Below are 25479 nucleotides of genomic sequence, written 5' to 3' on the forward strand. Positions count from 1 at the left end.
TTTAGAAGAAAAATTCCGGCCCTGATCCGTGAGCAGCCTCTCCGGCGCCCCTTTGTCCATGACATATCCAAATATAAAGGCGTCCGTAATGGACGCCACCGACTGGTCGGGCCAGGGCCAGGCCATCGGCCAACGGGAGAGATACTCCACCCCAACTAGCAAGTATTTATTACCCTTAGCGGATGGCGGGAAGGATCCCAAAATATCCAACGCCACCAACTCGTTAATTCGAGACACTTGAATAGACTGTATCGGCGGCACATATGGGTGTTTAGGCGGCTTCCGCCGGGCACACTCGGGACATGCGCGAACGTGCCCGACGACATCCGTCGTCATGCCGTGCCAGAAGTAGTCTCGCTGCAACGTCAACAAGGTTTTCTGCACCCCCAGGTGTAATAGCGTGTCGCAATGCAGAGTCCTAATCAATTCGTACCATAACGACGACGGTACAACCAGACGCCAGCGATCATGTAACCCCTCCCTCCACATCAGCAGTCCGTCGCGGAGAGCGGCCCCCGGCGTCCCCCCGGAAACCAGTCTTCCCCCTCCCTTTGCAGCTCGACTCCGCAGGGTCCCCAACGAGTCGTCAAGCATTTGTTCACGAATCCGCACTGCCCGTGGAAGGTTCAGAACCCCATCGGCCGGTCCCGGGCACACTGGAGCCTCAGGCACCTCGACCGCTAAGGCAATAGGCCAAGGGGGCTGCTGGGTCGGCGTACACCTATGCGTCCCCGACGCGCAAGCGCAAGAGGATCCCTGCGGTAACCTGGAGAGCGCGTCCGCATTCACGTGACGCGCCCCCTTCCGGTGTTGAATTTGGAAGGAAAACTCCTGCAGAGTGTCCAACCATCGTGCCAGCTGGCCAAATGGTTGGTCTACCTTCAGAGCATATTGTAAAGCCGCATGATCCGTGCGCACAATAAACGAACGGCCGTAGAGATATCGCCAAAATTGGCGGAGAAAATAGACGATAGCCAAAAGTTCACGGCGAGTGACGCAGTAGCGGGTCTCGGCGGGGGACAAGACGCGGCTACCGTACGCCACCACGCGTTCCACAACGCCTTTGGACTGTGACAGCACGGCCCCAATGCCCGTGTCACTCGCGTCCATGTCCAGAATGAAAGGGTGATCAAAATCGGGATAGTCCAATGTTGGCGCCGTTGCCAAACGATCGCGCAGGCCCTTAAACGCCGCCTCCTCTGGCGGTCCCCAACTGAATTTCCGTCCTTTACCCATAAGGTGGTGCAGAGGCCTCGCGATCGTTACGAAAATGGGGACGAACCTACGGTAATATGAGGCAAACCCCAAAAACGACGCACATCCCCCACCGTGGCCGGGGTTGGCCGGTTGCGGACGCACGCCGTCTTCTCCGGATCCGTGGCGACCCCGTCGGCACTGACTATATGTCCCAAATACCGCACGGACCGTTGCAGTAGGTGACATTTCTTAGGTTTAAATTTCAGATTGGCGGAGCGCAGTCTGGCGAACACCTCCTCCAGTCTCTGTAGATGTTCGTCAAATGTGCGGCTAAAGACGATAATATCGTCTAAATATATCAGACATGTCTCCCACTGCAACCCCGTTAATACCAGCTCCATCAACCTCTGAAATGTGGCGGGGGCAGCATTCAACCCCATCGGAAGACAATTAAATTGAAATAGACCCTGCGGCATATGGAAAGCAGTCTTTTCCCGCGAGGACTCATCGAGGGGAAGCTGCCAGAATCCCGAAGCGAGATCCAGCGTCGAAAAGAACTTCGCCCCCGACAAGGCATCGAGGGAATCATCCATACGCGGCAGGGGGTACGTATCCGCCACGGACACTTTGTTTAATTTGCGAAAATCGACGCAAAATCGCAATTTGCCGTCTTTCTTTTTGACCAAGACTACAGGCGTGCCCCATGGGCTGTTAGACGGAGATATTATGTCCGCAGCCAGCATGTCATCCACTGCTCCACGAACATGGTCTCGCTCCGCTGGGCTCATCCGATGCGAGTTCAACCGAATCGGAGCAGCGTCCCCCGTGTCCAGACGGTCCTGGGCCGTGAACGCCGTTGTGGCATGGGCCACGACCGTTCCGGCCGGCACGCAAACATTTTCCATACTCCCATTAAGCACCTGCAAAAATGGCTGCTGGTCCGGCCGGATAATAGTTTGCGCCCCGACCAGCGCCAATCCTCCCGTTATGGTTGCGGACGGCGATAACAAAACCCCAGGCGCTCCTTCCCGACCAGGCACCGGTTTCCGATATTGCAAGGGGATAAGCATCTGTGAACCAGGTGGAATGTCAACAGATACTTTGGACAGCGCCTGCACCTGGCAGACCGGAGCGGGTCGCCCCCAGGGCGACGGCAAAAATGTAATTTTTCGACTCCCCGGTAATTCAATGCAATTTTGATTAACTCTTATTAGAATGGGCATTTTGGCCAGAAAATCAGTTCCCAACAAACACGGAACCGCAAGGGACCTCGAAATCAACACAATCCCCGAGGCTGACACCCCCCCGATGGATATATTGGCGTCCACCTGGCACACAATGACCATACTTCCCCCGTTTGCTGCTACACAGGAATCGTAAACTGGGCGCACTGCGTCCGGCGGGATGCCCAACAGATGGAAAATGACATCAGATATAATCGTCGCGGACACACCGGAGTCCACTAAAATGCGCACGTCAACCCCTTGTATAGAACCCGGCACAGTGGACGAACCAGTAGCGGCCGCAACAACCCGCCATGCCAATTTACGCCACTGCGTTACCGAGCGACATGGGCCAGTCGGTGGCCTCCCGTTGTTAACGACACCCGGATCGCGCGGCAACGGTGATGAATGATGTGCCAAGCCTTGCCGGGTGTCTGGTGCACACCGACTTGCCTGTCCAGGAGGGTCCTTCCGCGGCACGTCTGTCGTCGAGGCCTCCTGCTGGGGCGGCCCCGGGATACGGGCACAGCAATCCCTGGCGTAGTAGCCTTTGCGACCACAGCAGAAACACTCGACGTCATTACGACGCACAGCACTCCCCCCATCTCGACGCTCCCGCGTCGGTGGCGCAGATCGCGGCCCCGGTCCTCCGCGGGCAAGCCACTGCGCAGAGGCGGCCGTCAATTCCTGCGGGCCTCTCCCCACGTGACCCAACTCCTCCCACCTGTTACGTCATATCCGCGAGGCCGTTTACGCTCGCATTACAGCATCATTGGCTAGATAGGATACGAACGAAGTTATATATACATACATAACAAAAATAGGAACTGCTTTGGTTGCGGTGTGCCAGAAGAAATGAGAATTAGCTCACATTGAGTATCACATTGGCTCACACATCTATCCCTCTTCACATTTGATTAAGGGATAATTATTGAAATATATGCTTATTTTAGTGGTACACATCAATTTATCTTTTTATAACTAAAAAATGCAAAAACAAAGCAAATCCAATGGGTACTGCTTACTCCAAGCACTATAGCTGTAAACCATTGAACAAGTATGTGGTTCCTTGTGAAGACAGACTTTACCGTTCATCCATATTCTTTCGAAAACCTCAGTCAGCCACTGGCACTTCATCTGGTTATATGGGCACTTAAAGTTACATAAAGCATAATGCATTGCCATTATTATATTTCAATAGCGCAGAATTCTTTGTTTTTTTATGAGAATCCCAATTGTTTATTTTACTTTCATGAGTAGTTTAAACCTGTTTGAATAGTGTAGTGTGCAATAGCTTTGTTCTGTGCTTTTATTACGGTGATGTGACTTTGTAAGCAGTTAATAACTTACACAATTCACCCACATGAAAGTCTCAACATCTTATCTTTTCAAACAAAAGGATGAGGATTTAAAATTGCACACTATTTCCATTGGGTACAAACATCTATTTTATGCCGAACATTGTTTTACAAAAGGATCAAATAAACATACAGATAAGTATGCTAATGATGTTAAAGTCACCATTTTAAGTTTACAAAAATTTGAAATGTTTTCGTGAGATTTTAGCTTTCCAACGCTCACTCTCACACTTGCAAAAGTAGTACAGACAATTTAAAAAAATAACCCTTTCACTGCAATTTTGTAAAACAAGAGTTAAAATAGCATTTCATCAGGAATTTTTTTTTTCGTGAGATAATTTTCGAAATAAATACATGAAAGTTACATATATATAAGGCACAACAACAAAAAACACCATAGGAAATTTTACAAATACATTGCCAGCATCTGAGGCATGCTTCACAATTACGTGAATTGCTGCTTAAGAAACACTCTTAGGGCCACTCGTAAAACATAATGAGGTCAGGGCACATCATTTTTGGAAAACACATTTGTTGACAAGAAGCATTTTCGTTTTGTAATGCTTGAAAAAAATGTAATAGGCAACCTATTAACTCCAATAATAATAGATTTATCATCATCATCAACCATGGTCAATCCACTGTTGGATAAAGGACTCCCTAAGCCACCAAAATATCTCATGATCCTGCAATGTAATAATCCCGCTAGTATCAAAAGCTGACTTCATTGCTCCATCTCACCAGTGGACATCCTCTCGGATTATCATAAGGTTAAGCTGCATGACTCTTGCTGTCCATATAAAAACATTTTTTTACAGCAAATACTTTCCCTTATTCGTTAATTGTATCCACATTCAGCTACTACATGGATCATTTAAAATATGCTTGGGAAGTGTGTGTAATTATCTCCCCTACCACACAGTCCTACAATTGGCAGCAGCGATAGCGATTGTTGATTTCGTAATATACGGAGCATCCACAGAGGTGGTGAGAACAGTAACTGGCAACAGATATAGTAGCAGTGGTGACAATGACAGTCGTCATAATATTCATCCATCATCATCATCATTGCCCGTCATGATCATATTTATCATTTGTGTCATTAGCAGTTGTGTCATTGACAACGAGGACCACTGTGCAATGGGGTTGCATCTATTTCTACCCATTCCATAGTCGCAGTGATCCATGCCATCATAATTTTTATCCATCGTAATCATGATAATTGTAAGTTATTGATGGCATTGACAGTTACGGTGACCACAAGCGGCATCATCATTATTAGTCTTTGTGTCGACAGCAGTGATGGCAGCAGTGTCTCATGAGAGTAATGGTCACAGCAATATCTTTTTTTATTCCTCATCATGATTATAATCGTAATCAGATCACAGGTCATAGCCACAGGTCATTATGGTTAATAACATTGGCACAACCACGCTTCATCATTGCCTTTTTAAATGTATTTTACTACGATATCAGGCAGCTGTTGCAAAGTTGGCACTCGACTTCCACAATTCACTGTTAGACCCCACCCCTTGGTTGCAAAACTTGCTGCCCATTTCAATGCCTCCCTCAATAAACTAGCACTAAGAATGTGGCTATGATAGTCAGAGTCATCATCACCACTGTCGTCTAGTTAATAATCACATAATTGCTGAAATCATGTTTTACAAAGTGGAACTTTTAGCAAAACTAGAAGTATTGAATTTTAAAATTAGCTGCCCTTTAGCAGCATTGCGGAAAATTTATGGCCTTCCTTTGGGAGTGCAATGTGTCCTTTTAACGACCGGTGAGGAAAAATCCACAGTCATGTATGGATGCACCTGGACACTTAGTGTTATTTGCAAAATAGCAGTTGATAACAGAGCAAATGCATGGACAGTAAGAGAGCTACAGTTGAGAATAATTATCACTGTTGCATCATATTTTTTAAAATAGTTCTAACCTTCAGAGCTTGTTTTCCAAAAGATTGGTTTGACATTCTATCATCTTTTAAAATAAACACTATGCCAAGTGCAGTTTAAAATGTGCAATGGTGATTGTTTTATAAGCTTAATTTAAATATCATATCTAAGGTATTCATTAACATGTGAATGTCTTAAAACCAACTGAAAAAGGAACATCCTGTGATAGTCAAAATAATGTCATGTCTTTATCATAAAAGATGTTGACGTGATATTTATCCTTTCCCAGTGTTTAATATTCAAAGCATGATGGTTTATGTTGTTGACATTAACACACATTGTCTCTACCCTCCATGAGGCAGATGGTAAATTGGCTGTCAGGGCACTGACACTTTAATGGGTGACCTCTAGAAACATGTTACTGAAAACCTTTTCCCTCATAAAACAAAAGCAACAGTTTCGTGAATAACCAACTGAATAACAAATATGTGCCAGCATTCAGTTAGATGAGGCACAGTATAAATTTACTATTGGATTATAATTTTTTACTTTCTTTCAGATTAGTGTGTCAACTCGTTTTTAATTTCAAAACTAGAGTTGTATGAAATGGATGAGGCTGGATGTCGTAGGTAGAACCACACATTTAGGACACAGCTTTTCACAGCCACTCGTAATCCAAGTGTGATCTTCCAACTTGGGCAACTGGTGGAGTGTGTGGTCTATCCAGATTTTGCCTCACACTACTATAGGATCTCCAGGGTTTCAGGGGTTGAAGATGCCTGCAATAGTGTGTGGTGGTAAAAATATGATAGAAGGTATGCTTTACACGGCCTAAGCTGGAAGACTACACTTGGGTTAGAAGCATAATTGATGTTACCTCTGGTCTGCTATTGTTGGGCTGACTAACTGGAAATTTTACTCATATCTTTTAATTCCCAATGTTTACTGACTATGATTGTAAAGAACCTTCTTGCTCATTACCACCGGGGAAAGAGCCGGAACAAATTGGAAATGATTTTCACTCTGTTGATGCTTCTATTGGCAAGGTGGCGTCGGTGGATTACAGCAATTTATTTTTTTATATATTTCCAGGGAGGTAGCATTTCCAACTGGACTCGTGATGGTTGATTAAATATTTGCAATGATTGTTGGTTTGATTATGTAGATGTAAAAAAACTCACAGAATGCCAAATGTCATATCTTTGCCAACATTAAAAGTGTGAGCCTAAAAGGTCGAATATCTGAAGCCTTTCCAAGAGTGACATTATCTTATATTTTTAGTTTTGCATGCGTGCATTTGGTTGCCATCGTAACCATTATTCTATATTAACAAGCCCCACTGCAATGGTTAGATTACTAATATTTACAAAGAGTACACAGCAAAAGATAATCTAAAAAGGTTTAACGAAATAAAGATTTGTGTGCATGATAAGCAAGACTATAATGTCATTAAAAACACAAAAACATAATTTTAAGCCCTTTGTCAATCCACTACTGGATGAAGACTTCACACTGTCAGTTATGGGGGTTATTTGAAAATATTTCACCAAGCTAATAAGTGTGGTTGGTAAAAGGAGAACCCAGAATCAGTTCAGATATTACTCGCCACCACCAGGACTCAAACTCAGGTAGCTATATACATAGGACACTGCTCACCAACTGTGCCACCACTCCACCCCATATGCAGCATAATGAAATATTATATCCTAAGTCTGGAGAAAAAGTTCGGATTACATTGTATAAAAAGAGAAGGAAATTATAGATCCTTTAATCCCTACGCTCACAAGTATTAACGAATGTTGAAGTGACCTACAAATACGTCATCAACTTATTCAGATGTAAGCTGATTTCTCGGAAGGTTTTAATGCTCGTGACATTTTAAGTCAAACGAATTGAAATAGGTGAAGTGCGTCTATGAAATCTGGTTCTGTATTCAGCCTCCTTGATAAACACAAACAAACTAATGTGGAGAATTATATATATAAAAAAATCACAGATGTGGGGCGGCCTTCATCTTTTTATCGATTGACAGTGGCTGAAACGTATTTACATCATCTTCATTTAAACATGAAAATGTAATACTTGCAAATGTGCTAGATTTGCATTTCTAAGCATTAAAATAGAATGTTATATATTTTCACTTCCATTTAGCCACATTTTGTCTGCTGAGTGAAAAATGCAAACAGAGATGTATATTCACTCCTGTTAATATATCAGCGAGAGGGGAACATTTATACAATGATTTTTCTGAAGGTAAAAGCAGTGATTAAATAAGTGTTATGAAAAGGATATTGCACCTATTTAAGCTCTTTACAGATTGATGTAAAATGTATTACATGTGTATCTGTTACTACACATAAACATTATTTGTTTCATTAACTTTTTTCCACATTTTAATGTGTTATGAAAGAAACATCATCATAATGAGTGTTAGTTTTGCCAATTTTGTTCCCATAGTTTGATGGAATTTTTTGGCATGGAAAAATTAAGATGTGTTTAAATCAGTTGCTGAGAATAGGCCTCAAGGTCCAACACATCCAGGGATTCGAAAGAAGCAGCATTATGCCATGTGTAATAGATATGATTTGAGGGCTAAAATAACTTGGGAGAGAAGGTTTAAAGGAATCTCAAATTTGAGCAGAGTGAGGGGAGAAGCAGTCGTAAAAACAGTGGGGAAACAAAAACATTTTACCGTAACATACCTCGGCATTCTTTACTTTAACATAAAATGTATAACATACATACCTTCGCATAATATACCTTATCATAACATACATTAATGAGCTTCTGTCAGAATACAGCTCCTGTCGCAGAGAAGTTAATGTTATTTGTTACGCAGATGATCCCATTGAGCTAAGGCTATTTTACAAGGGACATCCGTGGTGTGAGGATTCAAAATCGCAGACCATATATATGGAGAAAACTCTTCTGACCTGCTTATTTTATTCACAATTATTGCTAATATGATTAATTTAGTGCGTTGTACTCCACCACACCTATGGTGGTTGCAAGTCATGGGATGCATTTGCCATCTAAAAACATATATCGTGGTTCATCTTCTTGGTTTTTTCGGTAAAGTCACGTAGAAGGGAAGAAATAAAATAATAAAAATAAAACATAATAAAATAATTCTCACGACGTTTCGGCCACAACACAAGCAGCCGTCTTCAGGTGAAGAAACAGGTCTGTCGAGAAGACAGCGTCTGAATGACACGCCCCAGGCTTGGAGCGTCTATTTAAGCTAGGTTGGACCTGGAAGGTGCGCCTTAACAACATAATTTGCATATCAATAGGAATTTAGCATATTTATGGGAAATTCAGATATGGAATTAGTACTACTTGTGAAGTGCGTAGGAGGTGGGAAGGGGGTTTAAAGTCATTATGCCCGTGCATTATGCAGGATTAGCAGAATCAAAGGGAGGGGGTAGGAGTAGCATTAATGAAGTGAAGGAATGTTAATAGTATGTAGCTGCAGTAACTCGACCACCACGTAAACAACTAAAGTATAAACTACATAGTATCATCAGTATACTAAATATACTCTCCAATAAGCTGATCTACTAACAGTAAGTAATACATCATGATTCTATGTCGCAAAATTATAATATGCTTCCAGCTAAACTTTATTCTCTTACATCACACGGGTCTACCCCCTGCTATATACTGCCATAGACAAATCCAACATTAAATTATATACTGTATTACTATACACCACCCTATACCTTAGAATAATACATAGTGTAATATTACACTATGTATTATTATATCCACCCTACTGTATATCACACTGCTGTATATTCACTATACAATTACGATACTATATATTACTTCATACATTGTATTAAACATTACAATTTTATACTATTTATTATTATACAATCCGCTATACACTATACCATTGACCGTTGCGTGAAAAGATACTAAGAGGAAGCAACGAAATATGTCAATGGGAGAGTGGTGGTAGGAGGCTTGCAGCAGAGCAAGGAAACCAGATGACCTGCTTGTCAGTTTTGATGTGGTTTCCTTATTCACCAAAGTTCCTGTACCTGACACCATCGCAATCATTGAAAACTTGGTTCATCAAGGACTGGATACTGGGGTACCCCCCCTGGTGAGACACTGCTTAACCAACACATACTTCACCTGGAATGGAACTTTCTACAAACAAACTGAGGGCACCCCAATGGGCTCCCCCCTCTCTCCAGTTGTAGCCAACGTTTTCATGGAGAAATTTGAGACTGACGCCATCCAGACTGCCACTCTACGCCCGACCTTATGGAAGAGGTACGTAGATGACACTTTTGTCATCTGGCCACATGGCCAGCCTGCTCTAGACCAATTCCTCGACCACATCAATTCCATACACCCAGCCATCAGATTCACCATGGAAGTCGAAAAAGATGGCAATCTACCCTTTTTGGATGTCCTAATTTAAAGGAGACCTGATGGTTCAATGAGCCACTCTGTCCACAGGAAAGCCACCCATACGGATGCTTACCTAAAACCGGATTCCCACCACCATCCATCCCAGAAGAATTCCCTCATCAAGACTCTATACCATAGCGCCCAATGCATCTCCGACCAGGAACACATTGCCAGTGAACTCAAACACGTACGCCAAGCTCTTAAGGCTAATGGTTACTCCGACTACACAATCCGAAAAGCCATTACTCCAACCATCAAGAAGGATCCTGTTGAGGAGCCTTGCAAAACCATCACCTTACCCTACATTGCTGGGGTCCCAAAAAAGATCTCCAAAATCCTGATAAAACACAAGATCCAGGTCCGATTCAACACAGTACATAAAATCCGTGATCTGGTCCCGTCTGTAAAAGATGTGGTTCCAGACATACAGTACCCTGGCGTCTACAAACTAAGTTGCCTCTGTGGTAGCAGTTACATTGGAGAAACCAAACGACATGTCTCTGACCGCATCCGTGAACATAAAGCAGACTTGAAACACGGTAGGACAAACACCTCAGCCGTGGCAGATCACTGTTACAATTCAGTGGGCTCACATGATATTGACTTCTCCAAGACAGAGGTTCTCTGCAAGCCATCTGGCTACCATGAGAGATTCGTTCATGAGGCAATCCACATATATAAACACAGAGACAAATTCAACCGAGAAGATGGATTCTGGCTCAGCAATCATTGGAAGGACGTAATAAACCATTTCGGATCTTAACTGATTGTGTTCACGTTTACGGTGACGTTCATACCGCAGTCCACTCACTGGCATTGACTATATATCTTGTATTCTCCGCAGGGAATGGATTCTTTGCTCCACTGCAAGCCTCCTACCACCACTCTCCCATTTACATATTTCGTTGCTTCCTCTTAGTATCTTTTCACGCGACGGTCAATGGTATAGTGTATAGCGGATTGTATAATAATAAATAGTATAAAATTGTAATGTTTAATACAATGTATAAATTAATATATAGTATCGTAATTGTATAGTGAATATACAGCAGTGTGATATACAGTAGGGTGGGTAGCATAATACATAGTGTAATATTACAATGTATAAGGTATAGGGTGGTGTATAGTAATACAGTATATAATTTAATGTTGGGTTTGTCTATGGCAGTATATAGTAGGGGGTAGACCCGTGTGATGTAAGAGAATAAAGTTTAGCTGGAAGCATATTATAATTTTGCGACATAGAATCATAATGTATTACTTACTGTTAGTAGATCAGCTTATTGGAGAGTATATTTAGTATACTGATGATACTATGTAGTTTATACTTTAGTTGTTTACGTGGTGGTTGAGTTACTGCAGCTACATACTATTAACATTCCTTTACTTCATTAATGCTACTCCTACCCCCTCCCTTTGATTCTGCTAATCCTGCATAATGCACAGGCATAATGACTTTAAACCCCCTTCCCACCTCCTACGCACTTCACAAGTAGTATTTCCCATAAATATGCTAAATTCCTATTGATATGCAAATTCTTTTGTTAAGACGCACCTTCCCGCTCCTACCTAGCTTAAATAGACGCTCCAAGCCTGGGGCGTGTCATTCAGACGCTGTCTTCTCGACAGACCTGTTTCTTCACCTGAGGACGGCTGCTTGCGTTGTGGCCGAAATGTCGTGAGAATTATTTTATTATGTTTTATCTTTATTATTTTATTTTTTCCCTTCTACGTGACTTCACCGAAAGAACCAAGAAGATGAATCCCTGCAGTCACGAAAGCTTTAAATCGAAATATATCGTGGTGTTGTGTGTGATGTACCTTATGGGTGCGGTGGCATGAGCGGTGACTGCAACCACCAATTAAGACAAACAACATCCTTATTTTCTTCCAAACATCATTAAACATTATTTCTTTTTATGTCTGTATCATGATGATGATCCACATTTTTCTTCTTCATCTTCCCCCATTGCTGTATTTATCTCCATCACCACCTTGATTATCCAACAGCTGTTGCAATCAGCACCCAACCTCTAAGGTCTTCTTATATAATGTTCTACCACCTGGGTACAATACATTGTTGGACTCCAAGCAATGTGTTCAAGTTGCACACTAAGCCGTTATGGCGGTTATGACTGGCAATTATGACAGTAACATTTGACTATTTTATTATACAAATTTTCATTAAACATTGGATGGCAGAGATAGCAAGATGGCAGGTACTGGGATGTAACATTGACTGTCATGTCATGATTGTCATCAGTCATTCATTATTATAATCATCATAATTTAACCTTTAAGACATTTCAATCATTTAAAAACTACCCACTTTGTGATTGTGGAAATGCAATGCAAACTATTCATGATGTAGTAAACAATTGTACTCTATGCTCATTCATTAGAGGCATACCAAAACGTCATGCTCTTCTGAAGTTCTCTCGTGACTGCAAAACCTCAACATTGGCATTTATCTCCTGAAAGTATTAACAAATGCTATAATAGAATCGTCATGAACGCTATTATCAATGGACAATCATACACAGTAGGAAGAATGTAGTTGCTTTTACTAGGAGAGAGTCATCACCCATTAGTGGCCCCTTTTTCACAAAATCTCAGATGATTGGAAGAATTGCGGATTGGCAGATGGATATCAGAAGTCATACAGTAGTCACAGAAAATAGGAATGCTGCACTATTTGTGTTCTATTGCGATGGTACTTGATATTTGTTTAAAATTGTCATACTTTGTAATTATATTTAAAATAAAAGAAATCCAGTGGTTACTTTTCATTGTTTTAATGACGATGTCATCTGCAAATTGGAGATACGTAGGCCTCGGCAAGGTAAGGTAATTTACCCTTTTTACCGGGTAAAAGGGTAAAGGTAAAGGGTAAAGGTGTCGACATGCCAAGGGGTAAGGTAAAGGGTAGGGTAAAGGTAGCTTGGAAGAATTACCCAGTAGGGTAAAGGTAGCGCGAAGTATTACCCGGTAAATACGGTACCTTGTTTACCGCTAAAAGCTCCGTGGCGCAGTCCGTGGCCTCCATTTAATAAGTAATATTTAAAAAACTTTTTTTAAACACGCTTGTGTAATAACCGACTCGGTCAGGCTTTCTTGTCTCTGTTGTGTCGTTTATTAGGTTCTTCGTACCGCACCCCTCCGCGCACGCTCCGTGTGGGCCGCCCTCCGCTGGTGGCCGCTCCGCTCCCTCTCTCCGTGTGCCCCGCACACGTGCCAGCCACACTGCTCGCTCCGTGTGCCCCGCACACTCCGCTAGTCACTTCCTAGCTACGTGTGCCCCGCACACTCGGCTAGTCCTCACACCCCTCTAGCCCCGTCGCTGCACACCACGTGGCAGATGGCGCCGCTGCTCCCGTTCCGCCCAGCGTGGCTCCCCCCTATTCTCACTTCGTTCCAACTCCCGATCTCTTCCGGTTCTCTCCCTATATCGCTCCCATCACGTGACCCTGACTCCTCCTTCCCGTACTGCCCCCGTCTCCCATTAGAGCCGAGATGAGCAGTGGCTCCTCCCACACGCTCCATCGACCTGGCTCCGCCCCCCAATGCTCCGGCCCGTGTGATTGGCGCGGAGGCCAACAACCACCCCGTTTATGCTCGCATTACATGACCTCCCCCCCTGATGAAAAAGCCAGCCGTCCCCGGCTGCAACAGAACAATAATAATGCGAGCAAAACATAACAGTCAGGACTCACAAGACACAACGGAGATTAGAACAGCAAAAATTAACGAAAGGGAAGGGACTTCGAACGAGTGCGGGTCGCCGGCCCGTCCTGCACGTGGCCCGGCCCCTGCACCGACCGTGATCTGGACAGGGTTTTAGGAGCGGCGGAACCGGAACCGTCCGCCACTGGTGGAGGCCTGTCAATCCCAGCGTCTCGTTCCCCAGAGAGGCCCGTCATCGGGGCCTCCTGCAACTGCACCCATGGCGGGGTTGGAAGGGCAGCGGGTTCAAGTGTCCCCGTCGCCGTGGTAGGCCCACCCGGTGCAGCAATCCCTGTGTCCGGCAGGATGACAGCCGGTCCGTTTACAGGAGGCACGACAGGCACGCTTGCAGGTTGAACAGGCAAGGTCAGTGGCGTGTCGGCCGCGACAGACACCGGCAAGGCAACATTAGGAGATAACGCATCCACCTGTGGGGCCAAGTAGGGTTTCCATCGAGACGTATGAACGAACCAGCGCCGCGATCCGAACCGAACACGCGCGGACTGCGGACTAGGAACCTCAATAAGCACAACCAGCCCCTGCCACGGTTTGTGCAACTTAGGGGAGGTCCCCACCGGTACCTGTGGGCAGTGCAACCAGGCCATGTCCCCCACCTACCAGGGGGACTCACCATGCGAGCGCCGTGCACAACGTACGTTCCGGGCCTGGGTCTTGGCCGTAGCCAATTGGGACGCCTCCCGCGCTTCTGCCACGCGATGAACGGTGTCCCGAATATACTCAGGGAGAGGCTTGACAGGACCCTTCGCCCGCGTGCCCAGTTGCACTTCCACCGGCGGCACGTTCTCGCGGCCATACATCAAATAGAACGGTGAGTACCCTGTCGACGTATGTGGCGTCATCTGGTATGCGGACAGCACCCCAGGGATATGCAAATCCCAATTAGCCTGCTTTTCGCTAACCGTTTGACAGAGCATGGTCGACAGGGTCCCATTCAGCCGTTCAACCATCCCATCCGTTTGCGGATGGTAGGGAGACGTCCGAACCTTCTTGGTCCCCAGTGCAGCACACACGTCGCTCAACAATTTGGAAGAAAAATTTCGCCCTTGGTCTGTGAGCAACCTCTCCGGTGCCCCTTTGTCCATTACATATCCGAACAGGAAGGCCTCCGTGATAGACGCCGCTGACTGGTCGGCCAAGGGCCAGGCCATCGGCCAGCGGGAAAGATATTCTACCCCGACCAACAAAAATGTATTCCCCCGAGCGGTCGGCGGAAAGGGCCCCAAAATATCCAATGCCATCAACTCGTTAATCCGCGACACCTGTATGGACTGCACTGGTGGGACATATGGGTGTTTAGGTGGCTTCCGCCGGGCACAGTCGGAGCATGCCCGAATGTGCCCGACGACATCAGTCGTCATGCCGTGCCAAAAATAATCCCGCTGTAACGTCAACAAGGTTTTCTGCACCCCGAGATGTAACAACTTCTCAGAGTGCAGAGTCCGAATCAACTCATATCGCAACGACGACGGCACAACAAGACGCCAGCGATCGTGCAAGCCTTCCCTCCACAACAACAAGCCATCACGGAGAGCAGCTCCCGGCGTCCCCTCGGACAGTGGCCCACCCCTCTCCTTCGTGGCCCGACCCCGCAAGGCCCCCAGTGACTCATCGAGCAATTGCTCTCGAACCTATACAGAATGCGGCAAATTCAAAACCCCATCAGCCGGTTCCGGACACGTGGGAGCCTCAGGCACCTCCACTGCGGACATAACAGGCCGCGGGGGCTGCGGAACCCGCGTGCACCTATTCGTGCCCGAAGCACAGGCACAAGGGGGCCCCTGCGGCAATCTGGAGAGCGCGTCCGCGTTTGCATGACGCGATCCTTTACGATACTGAATGTCAAACGAAAATTCCTGCAAGGTTTCCAACCATCGTTCCAATTGGCCAGACGGTTGGTCAACCCTCAGGGAATATTGCAAAGCCGCATGATCCGTGCGCACAATAAACTTACGGCCGTATAAATACGGGCGATATTGACGAAGAAAATGCACTACTGCCAAGAGTTCCCGACGAGTAACGCAGTAGCGGGTCTCCGCCGGAGATAGCACGCGGCTACCGTAAGCCACGATGCGTTCAACGCCGCCCTTAGACTGGGACAGGATGGCCCCAATCCCGGTGTCACTAGCGTCAGTATCCAGAATAAAAGGCCGAGTAAAATCAGGATAGTCCAGCGTCGGCGCTGACGCCAAACGATCGCATAGGCCCTGAAACGCCGCCTCCTCCGTCAGCCCCCAGCTGAACCTCCGTCCCTTTGCTGTAAGGAGGTGCAACGGTCTAGCGATCGTGGCAAAGTTCGGAACGAACCTGCGGTAATAGGAAGCGAACCCAACGAACTGGCGCACGTCCCCCACCGTGGCCGGAGTCGGCCAGTTTCGGATGCACGCCTTCTTCTCTGGGTCCGTGGCCATGCCGTCCAAACTGACTATGTGGCCCAAATAGCGCATGGATCGTTGGAACAAGTGACACTTTTTAGGCTTAAATTTCAAATTGGCGGAACGCATCCTAGCAAATACCGCGTCCAATCTCCGAAGATGTTCCTCAAACGTGCGGCTGAAGACGATAACGTCATCCTAATATATCAAACACGTGTCCCACTGCAGACCGGTCAACACAAGCTTCATCAATCGCTGGAACGTCGCGGGGGCGGCGTTCAAGCCCATGGGAAGACAATTAAACTGAAACAAGCCCTGCGGCATACGGAAAGCCGTCTTTTCCCTCGAGGACTCATCCAGGGGAAGCTGCCAGAATCCCGACGAGAGATCAAGAGTAGAAAAAAATTGCGCCCCAGACAAGGCATCGAGGAAATCATCCATACACAGCAGGGGGTATGCGTCCGCAACCGACACCTTATTTAACCTGCGGTAATCGACACAGAATCGGAATTTCCCATCCTTTTTTTTTCACAAGGACCACCGGAGCGCCCCACGGACTGTTGGACGGGGAAATAATGTCAGCGGCCAGCATATCCTCCACTGCGCCGCGTACGTGGTCCTGCTCCGCCGGACTCAACAGGTGTGGGTTCATCCGAATCTGAGCGGCATCCCCCATATCAATATGGTGGGAGAGCAACGAGGTACGTCCCAGATCGAAATCGTCCGAACTAAAAACATCCGAATACTTCCCCAACAGCGCGCGAAGCGCGGACCGTTGGTCCACAGTCAAAGACGCATTTTCCTGGCACAACTCGGCAATCCATCGATTATCCTGTGCCGTCGAGGCAGAGACCCCTCCCTATGAGGCCCCGGTGGCACCGATTGTCATGGGCCGTGAAAGCAGTCGTGGCATGTACCAAAACCGTTCCGGCCGGCACGATGACATTTTCCCCGCTCCCATTCAAAACTTTCAGAAACGGAGGCTGACCCGGCCGAACAATCATCTGTGCTGCGACCAGCGTCAAGCCACCCGTAATCACTTTGGACGGCGACAACAACACGCCCACCGCGCCCTCGATTACCGGCACTGGCTTCCGATACCGCAACGGAATAAGCATCTGCGAGCCAGGTGGAACGTCAACGGAAACCTCGGACAGCGCCTGCACCTGGCATTCAGGAGCGGACCGGCCCCACGGTGACGGCAAGAAGGAAATTTTCTGGCCCCCCGGCAATTCGATACAATTCTGATCCACTCTTATCTGAATGGGCATCTTTGCCAGAAAATCGGTCCCCAATAGGCATGGCACCGCGAGAGACCTGGAGATCAACACTGTCCCTGAAGCCGAAACACCCCCAACCGATATACTCGCGTCCACCTGACCCACGATGCCCATACTCCCTCCGTTCGCCGCTATGCACGAGTCGTAAACCGGTCGTACCCGCCCCGGTGGAATGGACAGGAGATGGAATATCACATCGGAGATAATGGTCGCGGACGCACCCGAATCAACCAAAATGCTCACGTCGACCCCTTGGATCGAGCCAGGCACAGTCGACAACCCAGTAGCGGCCTCAACCACCCTCCGTGCCAATTTCCGCCACTGCGTGAGCGAACGACGCGGATCTCTTTGCGCCCCCCCGTTAGGAATGTCTCCCGGACCGCGTAGTGACAGTGATGCATGAGATGACAGGCCTTGCCGGGTGTCTGATGCGTACCGACTTGCCTGTCATGGTGGATTTTCCGCGTCGCATTCCCGGCAGGGGCCTCCGGCTGGAGCGGCGGCCGAGAGCGACCCCAACACTCTCTGGCGAAGTGCCCCCGACGGCCGCAGCGGAAGCATGACGAGTCGGCTCGTCGTCCGGCACCCCCTCTATCTTGCCGATCCCGCATCGGTGGGCCCGAGCGCAACTCCGCTCCCCCTCGAGCAGGCCACTGGGTCCATGCTACCGCCAGCTCCTCAGGCCCCTTCTCGTCCCGTACGTAGACAGCTTTGGGCGGATCCCACCCGGTGGCACCACCTTCGACTTTGGGGCTCCCCGTCCAGGCCATCACCTGCTTCCACCGGCGTAGGTTGAATTGCGCGTCCAAGCACTTAGCCGCTATCCGGGAGGTCAGCTGCTCATGGCCGCACACCGGCATGGGGATGCCCAAATCCCTGGACAGCTCCAACGTCTTGCCCAATATTAAAGGCTCCAGCAAGTCGGGCTCCGTGTCCGGATATGCGGCCATAGCCAGCTCCAACACAGCGCCCCAGAAAGCCACTGGCGATTCTTCTGGTGCCCGTTGCCGCTGCACGAATCTGCGATGTGCGTCGTCCGGGGGCTCATAAGCCTCCGCCATTTCCTCGAACACTCCCTTCAGCGTCGTCTTCCTCGCAGCCTTGATGGAACGGAAGAATCTGACAGCCCCGCATACTCGGCTAGTCTTCACACCCTTATAGCCCCGTCGCTGCACACTACGTGGCAGATGGCGCCGCTGCTCCCATTCCGCCCAGCGTGGCTCCCCCCTATTCTCACTCCGTTCCAACTCCCGATTTCTTCTGGCTCTCTCCCTATATCCTTCCCATCACGTGACCCTGACTCCTCCTTCCCTTACTGCCCACGTCTCCCATTGGAGCCGAGATAAGCAGTGGCTCCTCCCACACGCTCCGTCGACCCGGCTCCGCCCCCCAATGCTCCGGCCCGCGTGATTGGCGCGGAGGCCAATAACCACCCCGTTTATGCTCGCATTACACTTGTATGAAATGTACTAGTAATGGCAGAACTCCACGACTCCAGGAAGTGGCCCCGAAGCTTGCCATAACGTAAGGGACCGTGGCCAATTACAGCCAACGTTAGTTGAGCGTGGACAATTAGACCCAAGCCGAAACATAACATATAAAAAATAATGTTTAAAATATATATATATTTTTATTATAGAATATATTGTCATCAGTATGACATAAGTATACCAAGTTTGCAGTCAATACCATATTGGGAATTGGGTTAAAATTGAGTTACAAGATTTGAGGATACAACGACAACAACAACAGACAGTGTGAGTTCAAAGAAAGCATGTAAAATTGGAATCGAGAGTATTCTACATGAATAAAGTGCTCTACCTAGCATGTACCGTTATAAACCTTTTTTCATGTGTAGTAGTTCCCTTGTAATTACCCTGTAATCGGATCATTTGTATGGGGTAAGGGTTAAAGGTAGGGTAAAAGGTAGGCTCGTTGTTTTTTACCTTTCGCCTTTTACCTTACCTGCTACAGGGTAAAAGGTAGGGTAGAGTGATTGTATTGTATTAAGGTAAAAGGTAAGGTAAAGGTAGGCTTGTTTTTTTTACATTTTAACTTTTACCTTACCTTGCCGAGGCCTAGAGATATGTATGTGCTATGAAGGACGGCCAAACGTCGCCTATTTTATACTTTTCTTTTTAAGGCCACAGTGTTGTAATTGTACATATCAGTTATGTTTGCCTTTTTGACCAGAAGAGTGATTGAGGCATAATTACGTGATTGAGATATTGTTATTAAGTTTCAACAGTTGCTACCGCTAATTTAATGTCCACAATTACTCAATCCATTACTTGCAATAATGTCATCAATATTTTTTAAACCATGCATTTTGAAGGCTAAAATAAAGAAAGCAAATGATATATACTTTTTAGCCATCATTCTGCTGTATTCATTGAAATGCAACATAAGTTGTTGTGGTGCTGACCGTCATTATATTTGTCGTTATAGAGCTTAAAGTTTTTATGCATGTAACTTTTTTGCATAGTTTGCGACTCGCTCCATCAAAATGTTGAATGAAATGTACGTGTACGCATCACCAGAATGCGTAAACAAATCTCTGGTTAAAATACATTCCCAACCTTAGTGTTTAGCTCCTTGGAATGTAAATTATGCATCCGCAGTACCATTTCTCCCACTTTATATTTCTGCAATATGCAACCGTACACCTGTAAATGCACACGGTTCAGCCTCCAAAACTCCTCGTGCATGTTTCAGGATGCACAGATAAATGCATATACATTATATGCAACTGAATAGCTGTCAATGCTATTTGTAAGGGCTTACAATAATTAAGTAGAATTACGTGGCATAAAAAAGCAGCACGAGTTGCTGCAAATTGTCATTATTACTGGTACAATTTCAAGCAGGGATATACTGTGTTTTTCAACGATGGAATTCAACAATGCTCATGAAACATGAGCGTATGATGTATTAAATTAATTGTGTTAGTTTATGAAATGCCTCAAATTGACTTGTAAATTACATAAAAATTACTTCCCAGTCAATACAGCATCTAATACGCTTATATACCCATGCATATTGTGCAGAATAATTGACTGACCACGTTAATGCTGCAGTACACTGAATATAATGGTGTGGACACTTTTTGAAAGCTACCCAGCGCATTTGAGTAAATGACGTCAAAATATGTAACTAAAAAACAATACGAGATCAATTTTGGCTTAGAACATGAGCCAAATGTTCTTCGTGGGTTTTCATTCTCAATGGTCAATCATTGGTGTTTGTAAGTAGAAGTCAATGCAGATAATACCAACATTAACACAGAAGCCCGTCGAAAAGATAACACGTGAAGAATTGGTGTTATATAATCTATGAAATTAAGTATTGGTTTCCCGCACGACTTTCATTTTTGTCATCAGCGTTGCTGTTCCACGTGCTTTGTTTATTTGATTTGCCTACATCCTCATTTATGTCTGTAATTACTTTCAGAGAGCAATTAGTCAGTGTAAGTACATGTCTCGTAGTTTGCATTATCACGTAAAATTAAGATATACTTTTAAGGTGGGAAAGCCAACTTGCTTGAAAGATGTAGGTCTAAAAAAATGTGCATTGTTTTTTTTATTTATATAGAACTAGCTTTACTACCCGGCTTCGCCCGGGACTTGGATTCTTGTTTTGGATTAATACACGGCCTACACGGAGGGTGAGGGGGATGGGTGACGTCAGCAGGCACACTGTGTGACGCTCCCGCATGCGGGTGACATCACACATGTGACGTCACCGCTCTCTTGCCGTGCAAAATATATCCATTATTGCGCCCCCCCCCTCAAAATACAAAAGTCTATTTGTATACTTTTTGCATTGTGTACAGTCTGGAAGCTACCCACATGCTAAATTTAAAGTTTGTTGCATGTCGGCAAGTATGCTAAACATTTCGAACAGACACACATTCACAAATTTCCCTTTTATATATATAGATGTGTTAGCAAGAGTGGAATAATAAAACAAGAGGTCATTGTATAATATATCGTACCTGTAGAAAAGCACGCAATATGCTTTTTTTACTACTTTTAATTTATTCCGTCACAAGCTGCTCTAAAAAGCTTTGAATAACCTTTGCATTACACATAGTCAATTTTGTATGTATGAAAGGATTGATTGTACTCCTATTTTTGCATCCTGTGGTGTACAATTCCTAAAAAATTTAAGTTTGTAAATGCACAAATCCTTACCGTGTATACATATGAAAGGATCTCTTGTATGAGTATTCATCATTTTGGTCATTACCCAAAGCTCATGACCATAGGTGAGGGTGGGAATGTTGATCGACCTGTAAACCGTGAGCTTTGTTCGAGAAATCAGCTCCCACTTCACTACCACGGAACGGTACTGTGTCCGCAAAACTGCGGATGCTGAACCAATCCGTCAGCTGATCTCCCGCTCCCAATGAAAACTTATCTCCCGAAAATACCAAAGAGACAAAGGATACTCCACTGCTCTTGCTTGCCATTTATAAACCTCAGCTGTGCTGTGAAAATTGCGTTTTTATAACGTTTTTTTGCATTCACTTGTATATTTTGAGGAGTAGGATTTCATAAATTATTGTCCAGTCTAACAACAGAAAAAGCCACATCACAAAACGGGCAACTCGGGTGATGATATAGCAACTGCCTTTGGGGTATGATGCCCATGGTTGTGGAACGTTTTTTTACAGACTATGGACAAGCTGGCAGAATATAGTGGCCATTGTTTGACATTGTATCAACATATTTCTCACCAACACATCATTAGGGTTTTGATATTGCTTATAATACGCATACAAAATACATATGCAATGATTGAAATTCTGCTTTACTGCAATGAAAATATTGCTGGGTGTTTCAATTGACATCTAGGCATTTTTTTAATTGGAGGGGATGGTGCTGCGTGGCTGGGGGGGATACGTGATAAGATGTGCCATTGTCACAAAAATCTTCGATTTGCTGTGTTTGTAAAAAAAAAACTCTGGTCATATGCTGAATTTTATGACCTTAAAATATAATATAAATGTAATTCAATTTACATGAGCAATATATGTCTTGACTGCTTAATCTGTTTTCCTTATTTTAACCAAAACTTTTCTTTCCCCACACAGGAGGCGGCATTTGCTATATGGATACAGTTCAGTGATGGTACAATGGTTCCACTTGATGTATTTAATTCGGAGGAATATATTCTGCTGCTACGCTCCCTTGATGACCGTGTGGTCTCTGTTACCCACGATCAGCAGTTCATGTGGTCCAAGGTCATCGCAGAAGGTGAAGGGCAGGGTGGATTTCTGAAAGCAGAATTTATGATCTCTGAAGCCTGTCAAAAGACCAACAGAAAGACCACACTCGTGTCACCAGTGGTTAACGTAAGAGTCAGATTCGGGAACGACAGCGAAGATCTTTTTGACAGCCGCGACGATTATATAATTGGAGACGATAGCTTGGAGCGCCTCACCAAAGTTCCGCAAACAGCGGTCCCTTGGATGGAAAAGGAAAGTGTATCAAAATCAGTGGTCACCTATACGAGACCAACGCAATCCCAGCGTGAGACCTGGAAGAAAGGATTGGAGGTTGTGAACGTAGCGCCATCGAGTGAAGATGAAAGGCCCATAAGCAGGTCGAGCGGCGAGAACGACGATGATTCAAAGGATGAAGATTTTGACCAGGATGGTGGAGACGATATGGCTAGCGTCGAGAATGATGGCATTGATAACAAGGTGGAGCCCGGCCTTTCTGACGTTCAGATTGGCATGTACACTTTACTCGGCGTCTTCTGCCTCGCTATCGTCGTTTTTCACATCAACTGCATTTTCTTTGCTCTGAAGCGACGGTGTAAGGAAGCTCCACAAACCCAGGATGAGATTGACCCGACCAAGGAATGGACGTGCATGAGAACCAGCCGTGAGCATGTCCGGGCTCAGAAGGACAACGTGAGCTCTGCAAGCTGTCACCTCGAAACGTGCAATGAGAGTTCGCACGAATACGAGCACATTGACCACAACGGCTTGTGGACAATAGATGTGAGCCAGATGTACTCCCATTCCAGGAGACAGCAGCATGTCCCACAAAGGCTTCCTCCGCCAAGGAGCGGCATTTCAAGGCACTGCTCCTTTAGGGATAAGGACATTGAGATGTGCGAGTTCAGAAAGTAGTTGTATCTCACACCGTACATCAATTTTATAAAGAAATCATCATAAGTTTGTCCTTGGTATTGTATTTCATATTTGCTGGTTAGTGCCATTCTGCATCGTGTATTGGTGGATGCGTTGCAGCACGCAGATCATCAAGTGGAGACTTTTAAAAGGAGCGGAGGAAACAGGAAAAAACAAGAGACTGCATTGGGCATGTAATTTAATACTTATTCGGAGTGGATATCCAAAGGAGATGAACAATGGAAGGCTGGCATACACAAACGTTTTATATTTCCCATTTTATCTTGAGTGCCCACGATTGCAACATTTTATTCAGTGCTTCAAGTAACCATGTCGCAGACAACACTGTGCACGGAATGCTTTTCCACCGTATACTGTACATGGTGTAGTCATGGCAACGCGTGTATACACGGTGATGGTGGTTAATGATCCGTGGCTGGAGTCCCGATGTGGCCGTGACACCGTCACAAAATGCAAGCACTGTGGATTTGTTGCGGACTTGTACACGCGTGCACTGCATTCTGCCGTGTTTCCGTGCATCCAGATTGTCTTTTTTTCCCAATGGTCCGATGCACATGCATTGATCACATTTTTGGTGATTTAAGACTAGCCCTTGGTAATTATGTAGACATTTCGTGAAAGAACTGCACCTTGCATTAAATACTCACCGATCCAACCCTAACCCTCTCCCAACCCCTCCCACCTCCCCACCTGTACTCCGTCAAAACAAAGTTATCCGTCACCTTTCTTGGCATCAGTCGGGTGTTTTAGAATAATTGTGTTCTTTAGACAGGTGTACGTTAAGTGAGGCTGTGAGCGATTAATGGAATTAGAAAAGAGTTGGTGGACCCCCCCTTCCCCCCTCATTCACCCTTGTTATGGCCTAAGGAAGTGTTCTGTAAAAATAATGAGAGAAAAAAACCACACTTTCAAGCTTTTGAGTGTACAGGTTATTTTTATAAATGTAAATAGCATATGGAAGCTGGAGTTGCATGGGATGATAGTGTATGTAAAAGCTTAACATTGTATAAACTGAGCTGAGATGAGGTCTATGCTATTTGTTATATTGTGATGGTTATCTAACACCCAAAAATGTGATATATTTTCATAACAGCCAGTTATTCAGTGTTGTAAATTATATAATACTTTGTTATTTCATACGTTATGTAGCAAAAAAAATCACTAACTTTTGAGCATCGATTTGTTATTGAAATACAGTATGTGGTTTAATTTACAGTACTATTCTGTTTACATGTTTAATCTTGTCTTATGTTTCCATAATGTATACTTAATATAGTGTACATGGGGTTTTTTCAGCAGTGTTGATGAATTCCAAGAAAACCTTTCTCCGTTTCTCTGCCTGTATTTCTCTGTATATCATTATTTTTGGTGTCGCTCGCTCGTTAACTTGTGCTTACACTTCGTCACTTTTCTCTCGCGCTATCCTTCTCCCTCCCCCCGTCCTCCCCTCTCTAAGCTGTATGGAATTTAATGACTTTAACGTACAAGTCATTAAGATATTGATGCTTTTTGTGACCTAAATAAAAGTATTGTGTGTTTTGAAGAGTAATCACTTTATTACCGTGTGCTGTGCATTTAATTGTTTGCTAAATAACACCAAGCCATGCCCCCCCCCCTCAATTGTGTGGTAAGTTGTTCAAAATACATTACAACAGAAATTCAACAATCCGCACTGATACGGCAGGGGCAATATCACCGTGGATCCTGTAACCTGCGAGGCACCGCGGAGATTAGACCAAATAATCCGCGAGAAAACATTGGCGCTGATGCGGTGCACCGTGGATTATGGAACAAAGTGGTCACTCGATTCCATTAA

General features: G+C 45.4%; 1 protein-coding gene across 1 annotated transcript in view; it reads left to right on the forward strand.

The window, feature by feature from the left end:
• The window catches only part of LOC144719522 (transmembrane protein 132D-like), a 465507-nt gene extending 440287 nt beyond the window's left edge, over nt 1-25220 (forward strand). Inside the window, exon 9 of the mRNA XM_078595520.1 lies at nt 22596-25220. Coding sequence (XP_078451646.1) covers nt 22596-23642 — 1047 coding nt within the window. The 3' untranslated portion in view covers nt 23643-25220. The remainder of the gene's footprint in view (nt 1-22595) is intronic.
• The last annotated feature ends 259 nt before the right edge of the window (nt 25221-25479 follow it).

This window comes from Lampetra planeri, chromosome 6, assembly GCF_965212315.1.
Source record: "Lampetra planeri chromosome 6, kcLamPlan1.2.h2, whole genome shotgun sequence".
NCBI classification, from domain to species: domain Eukaryota; kingdom Metazoa; phylum Chordata; class Hyperoartia; order Petromyzontiformes; family Petromyzontidae; genus Lampetra; species Lampetra planeri.